Genomic DNA, 25,183 nt, shown 5'->3' on the forward strand with positions numbered 1-25,183 from the left:
GGCATGGTGTACTAAGGGGCAGCTTTTAAAACAAAAATGAAACAGCCTTCAGCAAGCAAATGCTTCAAGTCTCAAATGCAGTAAAACAGCTCTGACTCCAGGCTAAAAAAACGCCCAAGAATCATGATATAATTTACGGGCAGACAGTTCACCTCCTTTCTTCACCTGTAGTTTTGAAACATACTTGGTATTCAGAGTTAATCGAGCAGCTGGCTGGATCAGGAGGAGGTGATGAAATCCCGGAGGCATGAGCGACAGGAGCCTTCCCGCTCACAGCAGTCACAATATCTTACTTAATCAAGGACCCATCCAGGGCCGGTCAGACCACATTTGGAACAAAACATACATTGAAAAGCGCATTTAATGGGCACCTGAGGCATATGTTTTCAAATGACCTAACTGTTATTTTTGGAGATTTACTCGATTCATATAAAATTATACTGCTAAGAGATGTAATACATAAAGCCAGAACCTGACTCTGTATGGAGCCCACAGTATAGTCTTTTAAGATCCAGTTTCTGTATGTAATTTCTTAATTCATGTGCTTCAAATAAAGCTCAAAAGTAGAAGGCTCACAGTGAAATATTCCAGCCTTCTCCATGTCCTAGCTGCCAATTATTAGTTTCTTGTTTGTCCTTACAGAGTTTCTTTACACAAATACACATAAATGCTTATTTTCCCCTTTATACACAAACAGTAGTGTGCAAAGTACACTTAGCGATGTCCTTTGGACATCTTTCCATATAGGCACGCAGACAGCATGCCACTGCGTGGTATTCCATAACCTACTTAACCTGTCCCCTACTGATGGCATCAAGGTTTCTAATCTTTTGCTATCTCACAAAAAACTACAGTGTATATCCTTGCATGTAAGGATATCTGAAGGAATTCTGACAGAAATGGCCAAATCGTCCCTCGCAGACATGATACCATTTTCCATCCCCATCGGCAGCAGCTCTTATTTCGCCACAGTCTCACTAGAGTGTATGATCGACTTCTAGATCTTTGCTACTCTGAGGCTTCCCAGTCATAGCACATTTTTATTTCTCTTACGATGAATGAGTTTGAGCATCTTTTCACGTATTTCAGACACACTTAAATGTCCTTTATCCTTTTTTCTGAGTTGTGGGTTTTAAAAGCTTTTGCCAATTTTTCTACAGCTTTTTTTTTTTTTAGGATTTCTGGAAGTTTACATATTAATGTTGTCTTTTCTTCCCCTAAAGTCTTTGAATGGGTTGTCGTTTGGAGGTCCAGCCTTTAACAGTGACAAGCTCTTGCTCTCTGCCTCAGAAGATGCTCAGAGGTCCAGGCTCACCTGTGCTGTGACAACCAGGCCACGCCCCTGAAGCAGAGTTGCGAGCAGGTCAAACCAGGCCAGAGCCTTCCCGTCCTTTTACTCCCATCCTTACTCCCGGGCTCACGGAGCTGGGAGTCTGCAGTCAGCAGGAGACATGAAAAGCACTGTGGAAGCTGTGAGATTCCTTGTCTTCTGTCAAGCCTTCAAGGAAGTTAAACTTTCTCTAACATGCTACAAATAATCGGCTCTGTGATTAACTGGACTGCAAGGCAGGCATCTCCGTGATAAGTCATCCAGATTTCTGAGGAACGTTGCAAAAGGCCCTCAGCAGTTGCTGCACAGGTCTGGATCTGACCGTCATTTTGAACATCAGACTCTCTACCTGCCCCGCTCCCACCTGCCACTATTACCCCAGCATCTCACTGTCCGGTGTTCTCACTCACCGCCACCCACCAGAATTCCAGCCTGGGCAGGATTAGCTTCTCCCCTGTGAGAGGGACGACAAGGCGCTGAGGCCGCAAATCCCTTCTCTCCCTGAGGACAGAGTGCTCTGCACGCTTTCTTGCTGACCCTACCCAACCCCCACCTGGACGGACTCATGAGGATGGAGCAAGCTCATCACTTTTCTTGTGTATGTCCTGTGGTTCCCTGTGGATCTGAGTGACGGGTCCCACTTGTGTGTCTTCTATTCTTGCAGATTTCCATATCCAATCATCCCTCAACCTGGGCAATGCTTCCCTCACCCATCTCAGCTCCCTTCCTTTCTCCTCCTGCTGCCATCATCATAGTTAGACTTGCACAATCACCGTTCCCTCCTAACTACCCCCTCAGTGCCTCCTCCTCCACTCCATCCTTCACACCGCCACGAGCATCGGCACGTCAAATGGTGATTACTAGTGCGTACACACACCTGTGGGCTTCTGCGCTGCCTGAGGATGCTCTGCAGTACCCAAGGCGCTGCTTGCTCATAAACACTTCCAGTTGCCTTTGTGCATGGGGTGATCGGCTGTGTAGTATTTGCCATGCACACCAGATCTCTCTCCTTCATTCTGCTCTTTCAATATGTAGCATCAGCCTTTCTTTTTGCGTTTTTGGATAATAATAATAAGTAACGCTCATCTAACACTAAGTGCCTGAGAGGAGTGTTGCCTTCCACTTCCTCAGTCAAGGGTTCGCACCCGAGACCATCTCTGCCGCTCGACCGTCTCCTCGTGCCCCACCTCAATCTCACTGTGATTCTTGGTTTACTTGGTCAGGGGAGAAGCAAGCTTGCTCACTATCTTCAGGACACTGTTCCTCCACATCTTTTAAAGGTCTAAAAGCACTCAAAATCCCCTCTTTTTAAAGGCTTTCACTGTTTTAAGTAAGGGTTGGACACTGGTGCTGGCATAGCTCCCGCTCATCTCGGATAGGACGGCGGTGGGGCAGAACCGACAGTAAGTGTCAAGTGGTTACTCATCCCCACTTGCTCCCAAGCCAGGACAGGATGCGATAACAGTCTCTTTTTAGCTCTGGCAGGCGTGTCCCTATGACATATGATGGTTCAAATGCCACCCCTTGTTTAAGATAAAAATTACTTGACATTTTCTAACATCCTGGGATATGCTGGAGAGCGATGGGAAGCAAACCAATGCCAAAGGTAAAGAAGTCACTGAATTCAAGGGGTACCCCAAAGCTAGGGCTGACTACTGTTAGATGTGGCTACAAGGTGGGCAGGGCCATGGCTCTGTATTTTCTTGCAGGCAAGGAAAAGGAATATCTTGGAAGCAAAGCAACTACTTGGAGAACTTCTCGTCTCAACCAGTTAGAACTCAGTGAATCCTTCAAGGTAACTGGAGTTAGCTGGTTCCCTGGGACCACCAAACTTGGGACAGCCTAGAGGTTCAAGCTTACATATGGATGTTGACAGAAAAAGGGGTCATGCCAGCAACAAGGGAGAGAATGTACCATTCCATGGACATTAACCTCCAGGAGATACTCAACAGCCTGGTGGGAGGGGCGGGGGTATGGAATGGTGTGAAATCTGTCAGCAAAATGTTAGCTCATTTTTCTCTAGAAATATTCTATCTGCCCTAGGGGATGGCTCAGGTGTTGGCAAGACTCACCCCCTCGGCTATCTCAGAAAATATCAATTCTCAGCCCTTCTTCCCATTATGAGTAAGAAGAGAATCTGCTTGGACCGGGGGTGGCATGTGCGTGCCAGCAGGGTGGTGAGGTCATCTGAGCAAAGGTTCCAGGGATCTGGAGATGCACGGACAGTAACGACTGACTACAGGTTCTTAATGGGCAACAGAAATTTAATCCTCCTGTTCCACTTATTCTCAGGGAAAACCTTTTAGAACCTCTGCTATCCTTTTACTCCTCTTCTGGTTTCTCATGTGTTGGTAATGACATCAGGTAATAGACTGACTGAGCATTCTTTATTAACACACGAGAAACCAGTGATGGAATTGGAAGTGATCTCCACGAGCTGGGATGAATTATAGTCGAGTCACGTGCAAACTGATACGATTTCCCTGCTCCTGAGAACTCGGTTGGGGCCAGCCCTGTCTTCCCCTATGTGCTCTGCCCATGTGCACTGCAGTTCAACAAATAATTTGTATTTCAATCACACAGCTCTGGAGCTTTTGGTCCAGTAAAAATAAGAAGAGGATATTATGAGTTCTCTTGGATTTTAAATACGATTTTTCTAAGAGATGTTACATAATTTAAAAAACCCACAAAGACTTAGGAAAAGGAAAATTTGATTTTCAAAATACCCTTAGGCCTTTAGTAAGTGTGTTTTCCCAAGTCACATGTGACTGTGACTGAGCAGCTGATTAGAACAAGATTCACAAAGCCCCACAGCAGATGGGTCCATTCACATGCTGGATGGCTAGGTGGCATCCGACCAAGACGCTGCCGGGGGAGGACAGCAGGCCAAGGCCAGCGACACCCACCATGCTGTGCATCAGAATCGCTTGGGAAGATTACAGTCCCCACCCTCTAATTATGAATAAACAGGTCTGGGGTGGGGCCCAGCAAACTATATATTTTTAAGAGCTTTATCAAGCTTCGATTTTAGAAAAAAATCACTTTAATGAACTATGATCTGTTTCAAACCCATGATGATATGATTCTAGTTGAAATGTTTCATTTCAATTAATCCAGAATTTCCTCTAGGTGAATAAATATGCAGATATTCACTACAATTTAACATTTGAACCAAAAGAACACCGTCTTCTTTTACGTATTTTGTTTTTAAATGAAGCCAGCTAAGGACTCTAAAATCGAGATAATCATCTTATATCTGAGTTCCAAAAACCCACCCAACTCCACATAAGTAGGAAAGTTTTCCTTTCCCCTGGTGGAATGTATAAGAGTTATGACCAAGCTTTCTTGGCGTGAAGGACCTTCAGAATGCTGGTAAAACCTGACGTACTGAGTGCCACCTCCTCAGGAACTCTGGAATGATCACTCAGGCATCAAGAGTAGTCATTTTCTACTATTGTTACTAAGATAATACATTTTTAAACAATTTTTTTAAAGAATAAGAAATCATTGCCCTAGATTTCAAAGAAATCACAGGCTCAAATCATCTACTGTTAACACTGAAGTTCCAAAAAACATCGCAATAAAGTTTTACTTAAAAAAAGTCCTTACAGGGGCTGGCCCCGTGGCCGAGTGGTTAAGTTTGCGCGCTCCGCTGCAGGCGGCCCAGTGTTTCATTGGTTCGAATCCTGGGCGCGGACATGACACTGCTCTCACGTCTCACAGCGTCCCACATGCCACAACTAGAAGGACCCACAACGAAGAATATACAACTATGTACTGGGCGGCTTTGGGGAGAAAAAGGAAAAAAATCAAATCTTAAAGAAAAAAAAAAAGTCCTTACAGCTGAAGGCTAAAATTGAAAGCTACAAGCTGTCACTGCACTTAGGAGGATTAATAATCTCTCAATAAACACAGCCGTGCAGCAAGTGCTGCTTGAAGTGTTTTATGTGTGTTAGCCCATTTGATCCTCAGAACAACCCTATGTTCCATGTAGTGTTATCATTCCCATTTTACAGATGAGGAAATCAAGACAGGTTGAGTGCCCTGCCTGTGCCAGTGCAGCTAGTAACTAAAAGTGTTGGAATTCGACCCAAACAGTCTGGCTCTGGGGGTCACAGACAGCCTGCAGTCCAGACATCAGGTCTGAACTTCCAAGTAAGTGAAGCACATTAGCAATCCTTTTAAGGTAAAAGACAGCATCTACGTAAGGAACATACCAATGTTTAAATTGCTATTATTAAAAACCACTATATCACAATGATCTTATCTCATTTGCTTTAGATTTAATGAAACAATTTTCTAGACATTCACGACCTTGTTTTCAAACCTTTTAAAACTATCCTAATTCTCTCAGTTATTTTAAAAAATTCAATAGTGTATTATTTAGCATTTCTTCACCATCAATACACAAAGCAAATTCTACACAGGACTGGATTAAATGACAGGTTTTATTTCCATTTTATTGGCAGTACCTTCTGTGTTTACTCATTTCGTTAAAAGCTAAAACTGGTTATTCCTCACTTGTCACCTGCAGTATAAAAATGGAACTCTTTAAAACAAAAACACACAATTACTTCTGGGGAAGTCTTGAATGAATCAGAAGTGGTACAAAGCAAATTTTCACTGGGGAGCTTGTCAGATGAGGACATCAAACAGGCTCTCTGCTCTCTTTGTACTTTCAGCTCATTCCTGGGAGAGTGTGCGCGTGTGTCCCATTCATTAATTTCCTCATTGCACAACTATTTATTAAGCATCTGCTATTTTCAAATTATTAGGGCAATAATGGTCAAAAGTCCTAAATATCAGACATACCAATATCAAATGTAAGGACAAAAACATTTTTCAAATCCTGTTTAGAAATGCTTAAAAATATCTGCCACTTGGAAATACCCAGTTTTCAGAATACAGCCACGCGTCACTTAAAGACAGGGATGTGTTCTGAGAAAAGCATCGTTAGGCAACTTCATCGTTGTGTGAACATCATAGAGTAAAATTACACAAGCTAGATGGAATAGTGTAGTACACACCTAGGCTGCATGGTACTAATCTTATGGGACCCCTGTCGTATATGTGGTCCATTGTTGACCAAAACGTCATCATGCAGTGCCTGACTGACTAACAGTTCACCATACTTCAAACAAACCTCCACAGTGATTTCCTTACATTCGTTTCAGCAAGTTTAAACTGAAGTTGATGCTTCCCCACACAACTGGCAATAACATGACATAATACCCCACCTAAATAATATGCTTCTAAAGAAGACCAAACGTAGTTTTTGTTTAAATCTTTATCAACTCAAGATCCTTTCAAAATATAGGTAGGTGGCTTATTCAACCTTTACAATTTGAGAAAATTATATTTCTAGCTTTAAGACAAAAACGTGTAAGCCTGTTCTATAACTTTGGAGTTCAGGTAATTATGACATATATATGCAAGTTCTTCCAAAATCAAATAAAATCTATGATAAATTGATATACAAGACAGAGCTCAGATAAATAAAATCTCACATAGAAAACTTGTTAATTTGACATTATGATTTACGGTACTGCAAGGATATTTTTTATGTAAAGTGCATGGCAGGTCATGTATTTCTCTTAAAAGAAACAGGTCTTATTTTAAATTTCAAATAATATATGTCAATTCTTTTGCCCAATCCTAAAATGACAGAGTACACAGTGCAGCCAGAACACACCCAAGCAATGCTATTCTTCTCCCTGCGCCTAGGTCCACACAGAGGCCAGGGCATTGGTTGGCTCTAGAATATTCTCTCCTGTGCCAAGGTCTTCCACAGGGGTGTGTGTGCGTGGGCGCGCATGCACGTGCACATGTGCATATACCTGATGTTCTCCATGCTGCTGTCAGGTTATTTAAATCAACTAAATAATAAGCAAATTCACATTAAGAAATTCTGTCCCCGTAAGTCAAGCATCTCCATAGAGTATGTGAAAATAAACCAACTCTTTTTGGAGATCCCTTGGAGACAGCCTCCTAGATGACCATGACATGCAGTTTCTGTGTGCCCTCCACAGGACACAGTGTATTTGTTGCTGGTGGACTCCATATTTCAGCAGGGATTGGACTTTTCCAAATCAGTTTCCGTGTGGCTCTCCACAGAACAGGAGGAAAAAACTGGTCTACACAGGCTAAATTTGATAGCAAATGGAAATATCTGATTTAGAAGACTGATACCTGCTTGATATTCCACAATCTGGCCAAGGTGTTAACAGGTTTTCAAGTCCTAAAACACAGTCAATGTCGTGGGCCATATAAAACTGTGGTGAGCGCCAATGCTGTGATAAATGACTGTGGATGTTCTGCTGTAGGCAGCATTGTGGAGATGTTAGCACTGCTTCCCAGCGGCTCATACATGCAAGACAGGCGAGAACTGTTTTCATGGGAGGCTGGTTCACCCAGTCTTCTTCAGGATGGGAGAATGTTTAATAAATCTGATTTTACAGAAAGCTCTATAGTAAGCTAATAACCCAACAGCTGCACACAGTTCAGATTAAGAATCAAGACCTCAACACATAATTCTCAGGGAGGAGGAATTTATGGTACAGTTTGTCAAATTCAAGTTTTATTTTATATCCGTAGGGCCATGGAAAGGAAAACACTCTCTTCTCTGACTACAGCTCCCTGACAAAACAAGACCCTGCTGAAGAGAAGAGGCTTGGCCTCCAGGGCCTCAGGCAGGAATTTTCCGGATTAGTGGCTGCCCAAGCAAAAGTCAAAGCACAGTGGGACTCAAACCTTCCCCAGCTCTGCTTCTCGTACAGACCCACAACGCCTGGCGCAGCCAGGACCCTCTCACCACTGACAAAACCCACATGCCTCCGTTCTACTCATGTGTGACTACCCAGATGCAACAGGCAGGCGGACCTCAGAGAACCTCTGGGTCTTTCCACAGTCAACAGTCGGGGCCCAAAACCCTCTGCTGCCCCTTCCCCTCCAGGTTATAGATGAGGCCTTTCAGCAGACACCTTAACGTGGCTGCTGGTGTGGCCACCGAGCGCTCGAGGGCTCCATAAGCATGTGTGCATGTGGGGATGGGATTTATGCTAAAAGTGGCAACTCCAGGTCCCGGGGGCACTGCCATCGCCTAAGTAGCCCAGAATGGCAACGATCAAATCCCCCATTGGAAAGATAATCAGAGGATGAACAAGGGTCGAGGCCTGAGCTCTCGAATCTAAAGTTGAAACTCTAAAATTCATGATCCTCTGAATTCCTCAGAGGACTGACGGAAGACACCATACGTGAAAACATTTTCTTCGGTCGTTCATGTTTCTTTCATATACTTCATATGCTTAAGAATATATATTTACGGAGAGTTTCAATACCAGAGAAGAAATGTTTTCAAATGGATTGTGGGTCACAGTCGATGCCTTTGAGAGAAAAACGAGGAATTCTGTGTAACTTGTTGGGCTGTCAAACTTTAAGGACTCTTCCGTCAAAATGATTTTGGTCAGTGAAAACTAAAACTAACCAGATGTGTGACAAATGTTTATGATCAGGGTCAAGAGTGTTGACTCTTCAGCAGTTAGCTTTTAAAACAAAAGAGCTTTGACTAAAGATGAACTGAGTGCAGCCAAAGCTGGTATTTAATGCTTCTTGGAAGAGTCGTGAACTCCCAGCCATGGCTTACAAAGCCCACCAATTCACAGGAATCGGCCGCAAGTGGAGATGAGAACACTCATCTCTTCATGGCAACGTCTATTTTTAGGTCAGCACACACACACATACAATATGATATGGTTTCCCTTAGAAAGTCAGAACTGCCAGATAGTTACCACATTTCTAATTTTAAATTTGAGTTAACAAACACCAAAGCAGAAGCTGAGGCTTTTCATTTTTGCTCTACTAAAATTAAACCAGAATGTCATGTACTCACTTACCCCTCATTACTAGCGGCAAATTACATTCTGAAAAATGTAAGTAGATATCTTTTGGTTGTTATTCGTACATATTCACACATACATGTATAACACATATATAAACCTAGACAACAAGGAAAGAGTACCAGTTCACTCTAGCAAGAAATGAGTGTCTTTCCACAAAATCTAATGATGCCTACACCTTAGATCCCATGTTTCAGAATACAATAATTTAAAAGATCATTTATAGTATTAACAGCACTACAAAAGCTATCAGTTCTGTGTAAAGGGGGATTTTTATATCTATATGAATCTATGTTATACACATCTTAAAAATTGCACACGTTGTACATGTTAAAATCAGCAAACTTACAGATATCCATGGTTATGTTGCTTATGTCTTGACTTATCAGCTGATGGTGAAAGAGGCAGCAAGAGAAGAGAAAATAGAAGTAAAATAGGAAGTAAAAAGATGAAAAGGAAAGAGGAGAGGAAGAGAAAAGGGAAGAGGAAAAGAAAGAAGAGGAAAGAAAAGAAAGAAGGAAGGAAGGGAAGCGGGGGAAGGAAAGAAAGAAAGAGAAGAGGGGAGCAGGAAAGAGGAGGGAGAGGAGCGGGCTGCCTCTCCTTATATCGCCCCTAAAAATTCACCCACCCCTCCGACGAAACCAAAAAAGGTCAAGTTCCAACTCGGATAGTCAACTGTGTTGGTTATTTTAAAAACATCCATTCAGCTCAACAGCTGAGCTGAATTGTTTTTGATATACAGTCACTCAATCCAATTAAACGCATTTATTCATCCACACTTGAGGCCAGGGTTAAGCCGGGGAAGGGAGGCACATCCCTGCCTACATTCCACATATTTAATTACAGATTACTACATTCCTTTAAGAAACAGGTAAGTTTCGTTGCACTTGTAAAGTCACTCTAGTCTATTTTGATTTTAGATGAAAAGAAACGCAGTCAAGAATTATCTGACCAGTTTGTGTCACTCCCTACATAAGGACTAGCTGCTCAGACTAGCCGATTGCTGTGCAAGGGGAAAGGGGGCCGGCTTAATCCTGAGAGGAGATTCCCAGTGAAGGCAGCAAATTCCCTGAGGCTGGAAGGCTGAGTGGGTTGGCAGGGAGAGGCATTCCAGACTGAGGAGAATATGGATCCAATGGCGCAGCGGGGAAGGCCATGGCATCCCGGAACAGGGGCTGCCATTGCTGTGGGAGCCCAGGTGCATCGGGAAGCGTCACTGTCTCGAGAGCAATTCACCAGGCTTCCAAAGGACGTCACTCCAGCCCCTGGGCTGTGGGCTCACGAGCAGGGGTAGGGCCACAAACTTGGACTTCCAGCCAGACTGGCCAGGCTCCTTCTCATCCCTACATTTCCTACACTGCCCAAGAGTTCCCACCCACTTCTGTTATGGGTTCATTTTAATAATAAAGGTTCTGAGGAAAACACACATACACACACAAATCTGAGGCTTGAGAGCACAAAGAACCTCTGTGGGTCAACACCTCATTTCTTTAGATGCCAGGTTGTGGCTTGTGCAGGCTCCCAGGGCAGTCTCCTCCCATCACACTGCCTGCCTCCACATTCTGGACTGTCAGAGGTTGACAAGCCCGGAGGCACTGGGGGGAAATACACGGTACCCTCAGCAGTCACAGTAAGTGCTCAAAAACAACTGGAATGAACGAATAAATGACCAGTGTTTCGCATGGCTCACTCAGTAAGTACATGATCTCACACAAGCCATCACGCCAGGAAAGTCTCCTCACCACACATGTCGGAGCCCTGGTTCCCAAAGGACATCTTGAGTTTGCATCCTTAAGTGTAAACAAGTTGAAAGCAAAAACAAACAAAAAAATCATATAAACTAATTTCTCACAAACTCCACAACCTTAAGCCAAAACTCACACTGAGGAAGAAACAATAAAGCAGCCAAAGGACATGGTGGCAACATATCAGATTACAAGCCACGCCCTAGCCACCATGTCACTGACTTCACAGCACTTCCCAGCAGCATGGATCATTAAGCAAGTGCTGCCTGCGATGTCAGCTTGAAGGATTCAGCTCTAATGTTAGCAGCGAGGGTGAGACTGTAAAGCATGTATTTTTGGATACATAATTCAAAATGTGGAAATAAACATTTAATACGGTCAGGGCCACACTGTGTGTGTGTGTGCATGCTTGCACTGGGGTTTGGATTTGTGGATTGGTGGGAGGGATGGGGAACCCATAGAAAAGCTTCCTCTGATAGAATAAGCTTCAATTTCGTTTAAAAGGCACAATATTTTCTACTTTTCTTCTGCCATCCAAGCATCACAAACCATGTGGATATGTCAACAGGTCAACTCACAGCAGCAGACACACAAAGCGCAAATCCACTTCCTCGGTACTTGCACCGTCCAACACAAAAGGCCACTGCAGCCTGAACTAATTAGAATGAAGTCAAGTTAAAAGTTCAGTTCCTCAGTTGCACTAGCAACATTTTTCAAGTGCTCAACAGCCTCCTGTGGCTAGTGGGCCCCCTACAGAATGGCACCAACCAGAGAACATTGCCATCAATGTAGAAAGTTCTACCAGACGGCAATGACTCAGACCCATAGGCTGTCCTGACCTTGTTTCAGGGGGTAGATGGGCCACTGCAGGGCTGAGAAGTTCCACCGGACCCTCCTGATGCGGTCCCCTACACACCTCCAGGCACTTCCAAGATCCTCACTTCGACACAGACAATCAGAATATGACTTTTGTCTCTCGCGCGTTTGTTCTTAACTTTTGGGGAGTCACAATCTCTTTAGGAAAAATGCTGAAAATAATGGATCTTCTCCTCCGTTAAATGAACTTTCAGAAAAGAAACATTTTTCATAAGGTTTTTGGGAGATATTCTAACTTTCTAAAGCCTGTTTTCATGGACCTGCTTAAAAATATCTGCTGAACCAAATCATCTTTTACATGGTCATCTTAAACACAACTTCCCTGCAGTAACAACTTTGGCCTCTACCTGCCAGAAGTTCTCTACCTGTCAGCCTTTTTTATTTTTTTTTAATTTGACTCCATTAATTATAGAAATCATCAGCTCTCACATTAGCCAGAGATGCTCTGCATAAAAATTAGTTCAGAAAACTCTCTCCATTAAAATGCTGAGGTAATTTGTTCTCCTCAAATCTTAGAGCATCCATTTACCATCCGAGTACCACTTTTATCTGGAGCTACTGAATAAATTGTAATTTACTTTTAATGAAATAATTATCTTGTGAAGGACAAAGGTTGAAATGTTTATAGCCCTATGAAGCAAGAAGGCTCTTTACAACTTGTGCAAAATTAAATGTAAAAATAGTACTAACAGACAACGTAGACAGGAAGACAGCTAATGTACAATTTGGTGTAAAATCAGCTTCATCCAGTGGGAGAAGTGACCAGATGAACAGTCTTAAAAAGAAAAACACATAGAGAGATAGATGGCAGACTCCAAAGGTTTTGTTGTAGGTCAGCTTCTCTCACGCTCCTAGTGAAACATAACAGTTCATCTGATGTGACCCAACTCTCTAAACTCACTTCAAAGTCTCCTGGTAAAACTACCTTTAATTTTTGCTAAGTTTTAACTAAAGTTTCAAGACAGACAAAGTCTGAAAGTAAGAAAGAAGTCAAGTTGTTTCAGTGATTTATTTCTGGAACATCCTTATTGAATGACATCAATGTCAACCTTGGCCTCAGCAGTGAATCAACATTTTATAGACAGGACTTTACAACAGTGGAGAGAAGATGGGTTAAAAAAAGAGAGAGAGAGAGAGGTATCTGACCTATACTTGCCTACAGTGAACAGGCTTTTTTTAAAAAGCTTATGAACTTTATCAGTATAAATTATAGGGGAAGAGAATTTCAGAACACAGAAAATGGAAACAGGCGGATAAGAACCTCACAAGTACCTTCTTTGGGTTAGGAATCACGGCAGGTATTTTAAATTCTGTCATTTAAGCACTTTAAAGAGAGAGAGAAGGTTGAACGAGGAGAGGCACTTCCACTCCCTGAGGGCAGGGACGTCCTTTATTACTGTTCCTTCCCCAACACCTACACCAGGCCCTGGCACACAGGAGTGCTCAGAAAATAATGGTTGATAAAGAATGAATGCCTGGCAGTTAAGAGCTAAAAAACTTAAAGGGGAAATAAGCAGAGCACAGCCCACTCCTGTCGTGAACAGGAAAATTCTGTCCCAGGCTTTCCTCCTGGAGTTCATGGGATTCACAGCAGGAGAAAAAGCAAAGCCCCAAAGAAGAACAAATCAGGTTACAGAAAAGACCATTTAAGTATTTAAATGAATACAAAAGAAACTATGAGAGCTTAATCTGAAGAGATGGCAGAAACTTCCAATAAAAAATGGATTGAAGACAAAAAACGGTGATCAAGCCAACGGAGAGGGAAGAAATAGGCTGCACATTTCAACAGAAGCAAGCTACGACAGTGAGAAGGCCTTTACAAATAGATGTGTATTCTTGCTCAGGACATTTCTAACTCTTTCCTGCTCTCCCACCTTGAACCACCACCTTCCAAATACAGGGTCTTCTTTCCAGACAAGACTGGAATATTTTCAAGCTCTGAAATCTTTGGATTACAGAATCCAAATAAGTAGAAGGGATCTTAGAAATCCTCCAGTGCGACACTCATTTTAATGAATGAGGTTCAGAGAGGTTAAGAACTTACCCAAGTTCACACAGCTGGTTATTAATTAAGACCAGGGCTGCTCCCACTTGCTCTGCCATGTCCGCACGAAATTTTCTTCCTCTGCTGAGAGGAGGGAAAGCGCTTCTCGGGAGCTTTGGGAGGTGGGTTGAGGAGGGCAGACCACAAAGCTTGTTGGCTATCATGGCTTTCACGTTACATTCCTCCCATCTGTTCCCCACTCTACCTTCTTACTGCGACGCCCCTTTGAAATATTTAAGAAGCGTTAGCTGCCTGCAAGCTCCTCGAAGCCTCCAGAGAGAAGAACTGATAGAAATCCAAAGAAATAAATTCCATCTCGAATGGGAGGATCCTGGTTGGGGTATAAAGCATCCCGTGAAGCTTACTCATCCTCTTCTGTGGCATCACAACATTTATGCCATCACGGAATTAGAAAATAGTCAATATTTTTAGTAAAAAATGTATGAAATAATAAAGCCAAATGATTATGTGTGTGTGGCTAAAATAAACATCTGGTGGAAATGAAGACGATGAGCATAATGTGCAGAGCCACCCACCACTTAACAGCAGGCCCACGCTTTTATTTTCACCCCGGCTTAAACCTCCAGAGTCATTAGCTGTGTTAGGTATCCGAAGAAATACTTGCAAACAAACGATGTCATTTGTCCTTGGGTTTCATCATAGTAGCTGTTAAAGAAATGAACTAATCACAAAATAAACGAACGCAGCTGTATTTTACGACCATTCTAGCACATGGTAAAAAATAAATTAATCTTAATTTAAATTAAGTTTAAATTAAAAAAATCTTTTTCTTAAAAAATCTGTATCAAAAGCAGTATTAAAACTTTCAAAGGTTATTTTACCTTTCATAACCAACTTCTTAATTCAATATATATTTTAAGCTACTGAAAATCAGCTGCTTTCCTATTTGGGTTTTGGCTGGAGCGGCTTTGTTCTTGTTCAGTGTGTAACATGTGTGCAAGTACATGTGTATACTTTAAATTTTTGGTTAGATGGGGTAAAGTTAGGTATGGAATTTTCAGAATGTATGAAAAGACCAGGGATTAAAATATTTAAAGTATTTGAAATCTTAAAAATCTAAAAATACCAATATGATTTCTCTGTTCAATGACCATATGTATCAGAGTCTAAGTTATTTGCCAACTTTCCATACTCAGAATATAATTGGAAACCCAGAAAGAAACAAGAGGCCTCTGATTAACCAAAACACAGTTCACAAATTGTAGGTGCATTATTTATAAAAGCCCTTTGGGTTTCCACTCAGAAACAAATTGTTCTTTCTTTATGCATAATTCTATCAGTACTGGTTATATAGGATACAGACCCTACATAGCTAATTAGAAGTGAACAACTTCTAATTAAAAAGATAAAATAAGCTATAAACCCAAGTGAATATATCCCATCTGAAATGGACAGGTCATAGATTTCACTGCATAAAGAGCAGCACAAGAATTTTTACCTTAACATGGACCCTAAGAAGGGTGAGCGGCCCTAGTGAAGATACAGAAAACGACGTAGAAAATAAAGGTGACAGGAGAGCTCAAGAACACAGCAGTCTGTGTAGACTTTGCTAGACCTGAGATGGGATGCTCATAAAGAGGTGCTCAGACGTAAAGCTCAAGGAGGTCAACACCATCGGGAGACCAGGAAGGTCTAGGGGGGACACAAAGCTCCTACGGAGTTGTGCATGTTGAGGAGTGAATGCATGGTCAAAGAAATAGGTGATGGCTTGAGGTCAAGAGGAGCTTTATTTAGGATGGAGGAAATTTGAGCATGTTTTCAACATGGGGATGAGGAACCAGGAGAAAGGCAGAAATTGGAAATAAGAGAAAATGGGGACAACAGTGTAAGCAAAGAGTGGGAATGGATGGAATGAAAAGCACAGAGCAGTAGATAGCCTTGGAAGACCACCTCCACCCCAGGAAGGCGTCTTCAACCCCCATCAGACCTGCTTGCTTCTGTCTCGGTGGTTCCCCAAGGAAGTCATTTAAAACAGTGCTACTCAAAGCCGGTCCTCAGACCAGAGGCATCAGTATTAGGTGGGGTCTTCTCTGCTGAATCTCTGACCTTACCCCTGACCTACTGAATCAGAATCTGCACAGCAACAAGATCGCAGGTGACGCCTATTAAAGTTTGGGAAGCCCTGGTTTAAGCAGTGGTTATGAACATGGGCACTGAAGTCAGACAGATCCGCGTTCAAATCCAGCTCTACCCTGACCCCATGGGATGTGCCCTTGGAAAAGCCTCTCTAAGCCTCAGTTTCTTCCTCTGTAGAATGGGGATAATGATAGTACTATTTCTCAGGGGCCACTGTAAAAATTTAACGAGATAATGTAGGTAAAGAGCTTGGCATTGAGCCTGGCACACAGTAATGATGGATGGCCCGTTCCTATTGTTCATCCCTTCCTTCAGCCTACTTGGATAACAGCTTCATCACGTCCACATCCGAACTCCTCCAGGGCACGAGTTCACCAAGGACAGGGAACACGCTTCAGTCTTCATCCCACACCTTCCAACCTGGACACCTGCACACAGGTGTGCAATATAGAGGTGAAGCACTTAATTCCCATGTGCTGAAACGAATCCAGTGCTGTGACGTGGATAAATCAACCATCCCAAAGCAAAGATTGAAGCTCTTTCTTTGACTATATTGACACAAAAGCCAGTTAGAAACAGGTTATGAACTTGTCTAGGATTAAAGGATCAACTTTCACAAGAGAATAAGCAAGTTATGAGGCGAAATACATCCCTCTTTCAAAACCTCCTGCAGGAGTGAGTGTCCGCAAGAAAGCGAGACAGAGACCTCTTTGAACGCACGTCAAGGTGCTGCTCTGCCCGCTTTGAGGTCAGCCATGCATACCACTCCGAGACGCTTCACCTAAGGGATGAAGTCGAACGCCCGGGAAAAATACATAAGTCAGATCACACCACTCGATGACTTTCTTCCTTTTAGGCAAGGCTCCAGTAATGAAGTGGCTGACTTCATCGAATGCACCTTAATTTCCTGTGTTGGCAAAAGCATGTATACACAAACCCCACCAGGATTGTAATAGTAAGATGAATCTTTCTGCTTGCATTATTAGATATGGAAGAAAAAAACCCCAGAACTTACAACACAGAACACCCACTTCTGTAGTGAATAATGTATAACAATGGCAAAAGTATTTTATGGAACACAGTTAACTTTTGATATGAAGAATCCACAAGTCATTCCTATGCATTCAATTCAATCAACTCACATTTGTGGAGCACCCACTGGGCAGTGGGCACTGGGCTAGACCCTGAGGTGGCAAGGGGGCTGGGACCCGAGTGCCCCTTTGGGCTCCCCCCTACAGAGACAGGGACCACCAGGACACGGTGCGAGGCTCTGCAGTACAGGCTGGAGTCAAGGCCCTGAGCCCAGGGGCAGAGGCCAGAGGAAGCTTCTGGGATGATCTCAGTTGATATCACCTCTCTGGGAGGTAAAGGAAGGTGGAACATTTCCTGCAAATCAGTGACATCCAAGACCCTGAGGGGCAGGCTAAGGAGCTGGGCTCTGGCCTCTAATCAGTGGGAAACCACAGAGGCTTCAGCTTTTGAGGAGGGACGTGATCAGATCCTTAGGAAGGTCATTCTGAAGATGAATTGAAGAGTAAAGAATTTAGGGGCAAAAGGACCAATTAAGGGCAATGCAATCATCCAGGAAAGGGACAGAGACGCTCAGGAGAAGATAGTGGGCAGGAGCATCATTTCAGAGATAGACTTAGCATCCTTGGTGACCTATGGGGAGAGGAGTCAAGGGTGAGGACATGGCTTCTGGCTCCATTACTAAACAGTGAAAGCCCAGCACTGCAGGAAAGCTCCAGAGAGGGGAATCCTCCTGGTCACAGGGAGGCCCCCCAGGTCAGTGCTTTAACATAGAGTTGCAGCGACTCTCCTAAAGGCCCAGGCAGCCCTCAGTGAGGAGCTGACTTCTCTGAATGCCAACAATACAAAGGCACCTCTGGGGGTCCACTTGCCACGGCTCTCTGCATAGCCTGCAAACCCTGAACTGCAGCTTGCGGGACATCCTACATCCTCCCAAAAGCCAACGGCCCTTTTCTTCGGGTACAGTTCCTCAATTGTAGAATTTTAAATGACTTCAGGTGTTGCTGAAGATGTTCTTTCTGAATTGAAAATCAACATCTTCCAGAAGCATGGCTGCGAGAAACAGTATGTCTCAGGAATACGAGCAGAGACCCCTGGGGCTGCTGAATGAAAGGAATGGAAGCCGGTGCCTTAACGGAATGTTACTTGGAGAATTACACTCAGGGCATCGGAATTAGCATTTCCCTGAGGGCTAAAAAGCGTTGTTCCACTCCTGACAGGAGGAAACGTGCCCATCTGTCACCTTCTCTCCTCCTCAGAGGAGTGACAAGGATGAGCCACTCCTGGCAGGACACCCAATGGGGTTGGGTGAGAAGCAACCCAACACACCTGGCTTCTAGCTGCTTCTCTCCAGGACGGGGAAAAGCATTTGAACCTTGCAGTTGTTCTCAGCAGGGAACGCCCGGGCATTTGGGCCAGGGCAATGCTCTGTTGTACGGGACTGTCCCACAGGACAGGGCATTTACAATTCTCCACCACATTCCCTTCAATGCCAGCTGGAGTTATGATGAAAACCAGAAACACCTCAAGGCTTCCCAAACACCCCCTGGGGTTGTGGACTGCCTCTGGTTGAGGACCACAGCATATTCACCGATGAAGCTCATCTCTATAAATATTCTGTTTCTCTACCTGATAAAAATAATTACTGCTCCTACTGGTCCATCTGATATGTATAAAGTATCAATCTTTTTTTCTTTTTTAAAGGAGCACTATGCCAAGTAAACCATATAGCTCATTGCTATTTTTTTAGCAGAAGAAAATCACCAAGCTAAATTACAAAGAGACCATAGCTATCTCTGGGGTTTAAAAAGGCTGATACGGCATTTTTCCTTGGAGAATTTAAAAACTCCTAAAGCAAGATTTTTAAAAAATAAATTCTGGAAGATCAGAGGATCTATAAATCAAGCTTGAAGAATCAGCGCACCAAGGTAAAGAACCTCAACACAAAACTTACACAGAAGGCTCCCTGGTGATTTCTATTTCCAGATGTAGTAACAATAGGAGTGAAATACAACTTGCCCTTCTGAACTCCAGCCCACACCTGTGACAGAATCAGGGAAGGACTCTGTATCAGGAATACAGATACTGTATTTTAATTCACGTTTTTAATTCCGAGGCTTCAAGTGCTAACATTTAGACAGAATGTACTTACTAAATTATATGCATCAAATTGTTAGTGTCAATGTCACTGAACCATAAAGTAAGTTCTTTTGTTTTTTTTAAAAAAAATCTAATCATTCCCAAACCCAAAACACGCCGAAGGGCACCTAGAGGAGTAATTGCAGTAACCAGCACATACTGGCAGGAACATTCCAGCGCTTTCACACAGTCAACAAACCCTTAGGAAGCATGCTCAGACAGACGGCACTTAAAAAAAAACAACTGCATTTAGATTTACAGGAAGATTTTTTCACTTACTTCAAATTTCTGTATAATCCTTGTTCCTCTAAGTTAAAGAGGGGGAAAAAAAATCACACTGTAACTCCTTATTTTCCTAATTAAAAAATAAGCAAAACACGTTATATCCTCTAATCTGGCTTTGGATGTCCTCAAGTATTTTCTCTGAGTCTCCTTTCAAGGAACACTATTTTCAAATTCTAAACAAAAGATAAAATATCAAAAGTTAGCCCAAGGAACGCTGTAGGAAATCCAACATCACACGCAAACAAGGCAGCCAGCTCTATCAGAAGTGACGATTCAGAAGAGGGAAAATTTAGAATGGGGCTTTCCAAAAGGTGCCCGGATGCCAGATCAGAAAATAGGTGAGGGCTACATGCCCAAAGTTTCTCTGAAAAAAGATCGCCAAAATATGAAAAAGAGTCTTCTTTTCAAAGTCGTCAGTCCCCTGGTGTCCTTGATGCTGAACGTCCACAATCTGGCCTTGGTGTGGCCATCCATTACGGGGTAAATCCACGTGAAACCTGAGGACACACAGCCTCGGAGGACGCCGTCAGAGCAGTGAGGCAACGCTACACGGGACGGGCCTTTTATGGCCTGAACGCAGAGCCTGGATCCCAGTAATCTACCAGAAATAACTCCTGAAACTCAGAGGAGCCCGTCAGCTGTTGCAACAGGCCTGGCCAGCAGCTACTTCAGATGCAGCAACATGGTGTCTTGCTGCTCATTTTATGGAGAAATTAAAAATGCAATGGCAGTCCACTGAATGCGCTATAACAGTACAGAATTGAGTGCGCAAACATTTCTCTAACTCTAGATTTGGGGTTAAAAAAGAACACGTAAGCATTGATAAAGCTCCAATACTGAACATTCAAAAGGTAAATATATACATATATATACACACGTATATTAAACAGCATGCTAGAATGGCAGATGTCGATTTACAAGTTTACAAACCGTGTAGACACCTGTGGATTTCTTCTCACTCCCAGTAATTGTAGAAAATGAGACATCAGAAGAAAGAATTGCGTCATAGGTACTTCGTCTAAAATACTACCAACATTTTGTCTGAAAACCAAAGACAATGATCTGAACTGGCAAGACCTACCTTCAGATGGATCTCTGGTGGCTCAAGTCGCTTAAAAACCAGAGGAACCTTAACTAACGAAGAAAAGGAATTTTGAAGCACAATTCCTTCTTAAAAGGTTATTTCGATTTTTTAGATATTAAAACTAAACACTACAACTCTGCTTACAAAAATACTTACAATTGTTGGTGTCCTTGCTGTTAAGAAGAATAACAGAAAGTCTTCACTGTTCATTCTAACTTCAATACACACCACAAAGCCAGAACTCTGTGGCTGGAAAAGGAGCTTGGTGGTGAGGCCCTGGGCGGTGTGCCTCTGGGTATCAGTGCACAGACCACCAGCTGCATCGGGCAGCCAGCCGAGGCCTCCGAGGCAGGATCTCGATTCCTGTTACTAATTAACCCTGCAGGACAATGCCACCCCCCGAACAGACAGTCCTGTGGCCAGATGAAAAGATGGCAGATACCCTGGACAGCGGAACGACACCAGCTTCATGAGTATTTTCTGCAAGGACTAAAAACAATTTGTCCAAGCCAAATTTTTTACCCACTTCAAGATGACAAGCAAACAAAACGCCACAGCATGACGTCTGCTTCCTAGTCTCCGCCATGGCCTTCATCTTATTTTCCCTTTGACCAATTTTGCTTTTCATCCATTTTTAATTTTGTTTTATATATTTATATAAGCTGCTTTAAACTCCTCCTGGAGCAGAGCAGGGTAAAAGTAAAAAACTGATGTAAAACAGTTGACTCTCTGGGTCTTTTAAGAAAAGAGAAGAGAAGAAAATCAATCACTGTTGTTGCAACAATGCAGTTTTTTTTCCTAAAAAAAGATTCATTCCTACAAAACAAACATCAGACTTTTGGATCCTCTAAGTTATTGCTCACTGCTCTCCTGTAGCAACCAAACTGGCCTAGATGAACGCACTGGGTGCAACAGAATAATTCTTCTCAGCTTCCTCTTTTTGTCTTTGTTCAAATCCCAGTTAATTCTACCTGCACAATCCCTTTAAACACTTTCCTAAGTACTTTTGCCGTCTGCCAAACTCAGGAAACTCTTGTCACACAAACTTTGTTTCCAAAAAATGACAGTAATCAGACTTGATATGCATGAGAGTAGATTTCATGATATATCCATTAAGAAAATCATCTATTACGAATTAAAATTAAAATAAGAACCAGACTTATACTAGACTCATGCATTTCCAAGATATTTGATAATTATTTCTAATTTGCTATTATTTAACACTAGTATTGAAACAACACGGTAGTCTCCTATGCTTTCGAGTAACTGTTCATTGTATCAGCTTTATCATGAGTTTTAATCCTGCTCTGGTGGGTTAATCTAGGAACCATAGCTATTTATGATATTGTTTCTAAGAGAAACTACATTCATATTTCTATTACATCTATTTCATAACAACAAGGAACATGTGGAAACCAAAATTTAAAACAACACCATTTACAATCATAAATAAAATAGAATATTTAGATATAAACTTAATATATACAGGATTTGTAGGCTAAAAGTTACAAAATGCTGATAAAAGACAACCCAAAGATCTAAATAAATAAATAGACATATACTGTGTTCATGGGTTGGAAGAGTTAACATAGCAAAGATGTCAATTCTCCCCAGAACAATCTACAGATTTAATGCAATTGCTATCAGTATCCCAGCAAAGACTGCTGGTAGATATAGACAAGCTTACTCTAAAATTTATATGCAGAAGCACAGGCCTGGAATAGCTAAACAGTCTTGAAAAAGAAGAATAAAGTGAAAGTAATCAATCTATCCCATATTAAGGTCTACTATAAAACTACAGTACTGGAATAGAGAACCCAGAAAAAGACCCACACAAATATACCCAACTGGTTTTTGATAAAAGGTGCCTTTTCCAAGTGATGCTGGAGCAATTGGATATCCATAGGTAAAAAGAAAAGATGAACCTTGACCTAATGCTTACTCCTTACACAAAAATTAACCCAAAATGCATCACAAAGTTAAACGTAAAACATAAAACTCTAAAACTTTTAGGAAAAAAAATAGGAGACAATCTTTAGGACCTAGGCAAGAGTTCTTAGACTTAACACCAAAAGCACAATCCATAAATGGAAAAAATGATCTATCATCAAATGTAACATTTGTAAAAGAATCATCAAAATGTAACATTTTTGCTCTGCAATAGAGCTTGTTAAGAGGATGAAAAGACATGCTACAGAGTGGGAGAAAATATTTCAAATTAATATCTGAAAAAGGACAAATATCTAGAATATATGAGAAACTCTCAAAGTTCAAAAGCAAAAAACCAAACAGTCCAATTAGAAAATGGGTACAAGACCGCAAAGAGACACTTCACCAAAGATACAGAGATGGCAAATAAGCCCCCGAAAGAGGTTCAACATCATTAGCCAGTAGAAAAATGTAAATTAAAACAATGAGATATCCCCACACATCTCTCAGAATGGCACAAATAAGAAATAGAGACAACACCAAATGCTGGCAAAGAGAAACTGGATCACTTATACATTGCTGGTGGGAATGTAAAATGGCTCAGCTACTCTGGGAAACAGAGTTTCTCAGAAAACAAAACACGCCAACCCAAACTACCATATGACCCAGCAAGTGCACTCCTGGACATTATTCCAGAGAACTGAAAACTTATTTTCATATAAAAACCTGAATACAAATGTTCATAGTAGCTTTACTTGTAATAGCCAAAACCTGGAAACAACCCAGATGGCCTTCAATGGATGGATGGTTAACTAAACTGCTGTACATCCAGACTGTGGAACACCCCTAGGCAATAAAATGGAGCAAACTCTTGACACATGCAACTACCTGGATGAAAATCCAGGGAATTCTGCTGAATGAAAGAAAGTCAATCTCCAAAACTTAGATGCTGTATGATTCCACTTACGTAACATTCCTCAAATGACAACACTGCAGAAATGGACAACAGATCAGTGGTTGTCAGAGCTTAGTACTGGGGCGAAGTGGCATAAACGGCAACATGAGGGGTCCTTGGTACGGAACACTTCTACTGGGCTACTGACTGTACTGATGCCAATATGCTCATTGTGATATTGTTTCATAGATCTGCAAGATGTTACTGTTGGGGGAAACTGGGTAAAAGGTACACAGGATCTCTCTGTGATATTTCTTACAACTGCATTTGAATCTACAGTTATCTCAAAATTAAAAGTTGAATTAGACCTTTTTTTAAAAAACCTACTTCAAATGAAACTGCCAAATGCAACCCATTTATAAGTCGTCTACTTAACTGTATCATACTTTAAATAAATCTATAGATTTACTATCTGTCCTCAATGCCATCTTAAGAAATTCAAATTGGAAATGTTTCCTTTTCCCTACAAGATGGAAGTCATTAATCCAAAGTAAAATATTTGATACAAAGCATTGCTTTCCAATTAAATATGTTTATCTGGCAGGTTGTATGGATACTTAAAAAGAACATATCTAATACCTAGGACCTATCCACTAGTCAAACAGGAGACCTCCACATAATTTTCAGAAGCTCCATCCACCGGCCAAGATGGTTTATTTTCAAAATCTGACCTACACTTGAGAAATAGCAAGAAAACAACTCTTTAGAGAAGGAGACTGGGTCATCTCACGTTTTAATGCTACTAAAAATACCATAGAAAACAAGTTTTTGAACTCCAGACTCCTATAGTCTTGAAGGTTTCATTCTTGAAAATAAAGGACAAAATTTCAGCCTTTCAGTAGAAAGGGCAGACTGAGGATGCTCCAGTGCCCTTTATCCTCTCAGATGCCACAGCATAAAACCTAGATCCAAACAGCCTGACCTGCCCTCCTTGAGGGCCAAACTAACCTGCACTGGACTTTATTCTAGAAGAGACTAGCTCTGGGGAATGCCATGGAATGCACAGACGAGGGCATGCTTCTTTTGGGTTCCCTGAGGGACAGCAGCACAATAAGCCTAAGAATTGCTCTTGCCTCTATCTCCCATCCCCCAACGTCCCTTCAGCTCAATGCCCCGTCCAAGCACTAGCCCTCCTTATTTCTCTCTTCCTCACCACCAATCTGCCACAACCACCATCTCCTCTCCCCCAGTCCTCATTTGCTCCCCTATCAGTTCTGCAATTTGATTCCAGCTCCCTTCGTACCCCAGGAACTGCTCCCCCCAACCATGGCCTCTCCCAGAGCCTCATCTGGACTTGGCCTTTCTACAGTGTCAGACACCTTCTGATACTCCCACCTTTCTGGAACATCATCTTCTTAAAAATGTGACACTACTTTCTTTGGCTCTCCCCAGGCCTTGCTGACCACCCTCTCCCACCCTCTCCTCAGTTGCTTCCCTGCTCCTCCTTCCTTCCCTCTCCCTCGAATGTCTGTTTTCCAGGATGCAGACCTTGGCCATCTCTGTGTGCCGCCTCCCCCAGAGTGAGCTCCACCACACCTGCAGCAGAATTCAGGATGTTGGTGAGTTCCCAGAGTTCAGAATACCAGGATCTCTCACAGGAACACGGAACTCCAGACAAACAGCGCTGCACTCATCCTCTGCCATGACACCGCTCCTGTCTTCCTGATGGACCACAGCCCCTCGGCCCCTCCTCACCGGAGCTCATCTCCTACGTCTCAGCACTCACCGAGTCTTGCTGCCTGAACCTCCGCCCTCCTCTCTACTCCACTTCCCCG

The 25,183-nt window shown here is 42.5% G+C and overlaps 1 protein-coding gene across 6 annotated transcripts in view; it reads right to left on the reverse strand.

Annotated features, from left to right (window-relative positions):
- SVIL (supervillin) overlaps positions 1–25,183 on the reverse strand; it is a 221,387-nt gene that overhangs the window by 122,734 nt on the left and 73,470 nt on the right. For 2 of the 6 annotated variants that reach the window (XM_046679780.1, XM_046679779.1), the window contains exon 1: positions 19,435–19,960. The exons of 3 other annotated variants lie outside the window; for them this stretch is intronic. Coding sequence is in view for 1 of the 3 variants with exons in the window: in XM_046679769.1 (XP_046535725.1) it covers positions 9,575–9,584 (10 nt within the window). In the remaining 2 variants the exon portion in view is untranslated. Of the gene's footprint in view, positions 1–9,574; positions 9,728–19,434; positions 19,961–25,183 lie in introns of those variants that run through there. One more of the 6 variants, XM_046679769.1, reaches the window with a different exon arrangement.

The sequence above is a fragment of the Equus quagga genome, chromosome 12 (assembly GCF_021613505.1).
Source record: "Equus quagga isolate Etosha38 chromosome 12, UCLA_HA_Equagga_1.0, whole genome shotgun sequence".
Classification (NCBI taxonomy): Eukaryota; Metazoa; Chordata; class Mammalia; order Perissodactyla; family Equidae; genus Equus; species Equus quagga.